This window comes from Belonocnema kinseyi, chromosome 10 (genome assembly GCF_010883055.1).
Source record: "Belonocnema kinseyi isolate 2016_QV_RU_SX_M_011 chromosome 10, B_treatae_v1, whole genome shotgun sequence".
Lineage (NCBI taxonomy): Eukaryota > Metazoa > Arthropoda > Insecta > Hymenoptera > Cynipidae > Belonocnema > Belonocnema kinseyi.
The window spans coordinates 96,250,489-96,254,079 of record NC_046666.1 but is presented as its reverse complement, the minus strand read 5'-3'; the positions used below and the strand labels follow the sequence as shown (position 1 = coordinate 96,254,079).

Here is a 3,591-nt window from a genome sequence, read left to right as displayed (position 1 = left end):
ACATTGTCAGGTCTGAAGTTTAAAGCCAAGTCCTCCGTACAAACTTTAACATTTTTAAGTTTCGGTTAATATTGTGGGACTTCAGAAAATATTCAAAAATGAGGATTAGTTTTACATGTTTGATTTTATTCATTAAATTCTAACCCAATTTAATTTTATATATTCTATATAAATTTAAATTGCAAGTTTTTATTGTTCAATTTTTTACAAATTTAAAATACTGAAAATTAAATAATTTAGGTTTTAAGGTAAACAAAATTTGTAATAAAAAAATTATCCAACGTTTTTATTTACTTCCTCTAATTTTATAAGCCTGTTTATTTTATAAAATGTTAAAATAAGAAATTTCGATGAACGAGGACCAAACATTTTTTGGTCAGCCCTGACGTACTAGTACTCTAACTTTTTAGCCGAGATTTTTTTCTCGATATTTTAAGTGTTAAGTTGACCGTGAGGTCTAGTTGCTAACGATCAAACGCGTTAAACTTAGAGTAGGTGGTTCGAAACCTGTCCCAGCGCGCACTCTACCACTTCGCTATCGAAGTACTTGAAGATTGGTTACGAAAACTGTGCTGAATAATTTGACGCTCCCGGTAATCATCAATAACAGAAAGATTGTTGAATCGCTTAATTTTCATAGTCATATTATTTTAAAATATTTCAATATTATATAATAAAAAAATTTATAAACAATTTAGTTCTTGCAAGAATGTTTTCCACGATTTTCCATAATTTTACGTTTTTAAGTTATATTGCGAGAAATTTCGATAAACCCAACATGATGATTGAGAAACTTTTCTTGAGATTTTTTTTTACTTAAAATCATTAATATTGGTCTAGTGGATATATTTATTACACAGGCCCACAAAAAGAAAAAAGTATCCTGAGCAGATCACCAAACATGTGTATTCTTATGTATTTTTCGTCGCTCAATGCGAATCTTAGGTCAGATTGAGGGGTTACCCAGTTACTTTTCAAGGAAAATGCAAAAAACATGGTTTTTCATGTTTTTAAAATGGTTTTTCAAAACTAAAAAGCGAAAAAATGAAAAATGATCTGAGTACAAATTTGATTGCTACGGATTAAAATACATCCAAAACCATAGCTTCATACTTTTCCACGAAATTTTAATCCCTGCAGGGCTTTGGAAACTGTCGCAAAGCATGAAAAACCATATCCCCTGAAACTACAAGGAGCTAATTCGTTTAATTGAAATATGTAAATGTATATGTAAATACATTTGAAATATATATAATATATATTTAGTACAAATTATTTATAATAATTTCGGTACTAAAAAACGCATTACAAATAAATTTGTAAACTGTCTTCGTTCTTTCTAAAATCGACAGTGTGCATATGATGGAAGTATAATTCTACAAATATGATGCAAAGAAGCACCAACAATTTTTAAATAGCACGATTTTCTCATTTTCATACCTTACTAAATATAAGTGATATGTTTCTGATTTTCATTTAATTTTATAAGATTATCTATAAGACTGTTTTCGAGTTTTCCTTGCGTTCGCAAATGCAGCGTTGAACACACTTTAAATTTCCCGCTTGACGTCCTTTTAAAAATGGAGATTGCTGTACGAATCCTTACGGACCATTTGTTATACCTTTTTTAGTTGCGCGTGGCGAGACCATAGCTTCTAGGATCATGATTTTCACAGTGTTTTCCAGGCTAGTCATCTGCAATTTTTCTGTATATATTCAAATAATAAGTAAGCAAATCGCTCCGTTTATTGACTGTTCTTATCAGAAGTGCTTATTTGAATAAATTGTTTATTTTTGATAGTAGATCATGCTCGTTTTGCTGAAGTAGCTGAGATCAAGATGTAAGAAGAAGTAATAGGTTAAGAATAACAAAAAAGAATAATTAAGAAAGTGTTTTAAATATTTTGTTTATAACCTAATATGGCCTTAGGCACAACACTTTTCAACACAGCAATGGTCATTGTTGTCATTCATTTAGTCGATGGAGTTAACCATACTTATGAAATAGACTGTAATAATTTACGAATGGGACAATACATTTGTCCCCATCCCGAATACGATTTTATCGATACCAAGACACAACAACCAAAAGACTGCACAAAAGAAAACAAAGCCAAAGGTATATTAGATTATTTATGTTTCATTAGGTATTTTCACTTCAATTCACAGCTAACTTCACTTCGTTGATTGCTGAGGGGAAAACAAGGGACCAAATGTGTGGGATTCAGTTCATTTTTGCCCTATTTTGCTAATATCTTCGTAAAAGCTAATTTTTTCTATATAAGTGTAGTTGAAAAATAGTTTTTATATTTTAATTACTATTCAATGAAATAATAAAATTACAATAACTATTAATAATTACAAAGATATTACAGAAATAAATTCTTGTCTCATGCATTTGATCTATTGTTTTCCCCTCAGCTTTTAACAAAGTGAAGTTAGCTTGTGGTTGAAGTTAAAATACCTAATTATTTTCTGAGTTCGAAATGTTCCATTTTTGGAGAAGATTTCAATTTAAAATTAAACAGCTTTCCACTAGTTTTCGAATGCTTAATCTGAAAAAGGATTCGAATGGTGAATAGATATACGCATAGACTGATGAATCAAGCCAAGTCAATTTGTCTAGCTACAGTACTCTCAAGGCTCTTTTACTCCTCTTATTTATTGGTCAATCAACAGCCAGCAGGTTAGAAATCCGTTCACATCTCGATTTTCTAAAGTCGGAAAATGTTCCTAATGGCGGGAAGTTTTAAATGTAAAATTTATTTGCAAAAGGTAAAATCATTCTTTGTAATGATAAAAGCAAAGTATTTGGAATAAATTTGAATTTATTATCGACAAAAAATTATTTAGAAAATAATTAAGAACTGGCATTGCTCTATATTGTATATAACAGATGTAATCGCCAATTCAGTTTGACAGGTTCGGGCAAGTAGTTAAGGGCATGTGATACTTACAGTTTCCCCGGCTTTTTTCCACAAAAATGAACATTTTTAAAAACTGAAGTCGGAGATGCTATAAAATATCATAACGGACGTCCCCGGACTCTTTTTTGAGGGATAATAACAAACAAATTTATTGTGCTTAATAAAAATTGTATGCATATGCATTATTTTGAGGTTACGTCGTTTTTCATCTCGGCCTTTCCGATAATCTGGAAATTACTTATTAAAAAAACTTTTTTGATTTCCTGCAGACAAGGTTAGTTCCAGGAGATTAGTTACTTTGTTTATTTTTAGGTACAAAGTTTTCGTCCAAGAATATTGTGTAGTTTGGAGTTAACGCTCGGGTGAATTGTAACACACGTAACCTCGAAATATACACGCACGTTGTTAGCAATATCAAAAATTTTTTAATAAAAAAAAAACACAAAAGAAGTGTGGGGACGTCCGTTAGCATGTTCGCTATCATTTCCCAGATTTTGAGGGCAAAATATTTCTCATCCTAGGAAAAAAGCCGGGGAATCTAACACTGAAAAAATCAAAACTATTTCTTAAGGGCATGTGACACAGCTAAATACCTATATTACCGACCTCACTTTTTCCGTTCACTGAATGTTTTTTTGAACCTAAGAACTTTTTTTGTAAATAA

At 30.7% G+C, this 3,591-nt stretch overlaps 1 protein-coding gene across 3 annotated transcripts in view; it reads left to right on the top strand.

Moving 5' to 3' along the window:
* Positions 1-1,656: 1,656 nt before the first annotated feature.
* The window catches only part of LOC117182278 (TM2 domain-containing protein CG10795), a 36,893-nt gene continuing 34,958 nt past the window's right edge, over positions 1,657-3,591 (top strand). Inside the window, exons 1-3 of one of the 3 annotated variants that reach the window (XM_033375400.1) lie at positions 1,690-1,727; positions 1,802-1,841; positions 1,931-2,119. In XM_033375400.1, coding sequence (XP_033231291.1) covers positions 1,954-2,119 — 166 coding nt within the window. In that variant the 5' untranslated portion in view covers positions 1,690-1,727; positions 1,802-1,841; positions 1,931-1,953. Of the gene's footprint in view, positions 2,120-3,591 lie in introns of all 3 variants that reach the window. The other 2 variants (XM_033375398.1, XM_033375399.1) reach the window with 2 other exon arrangements.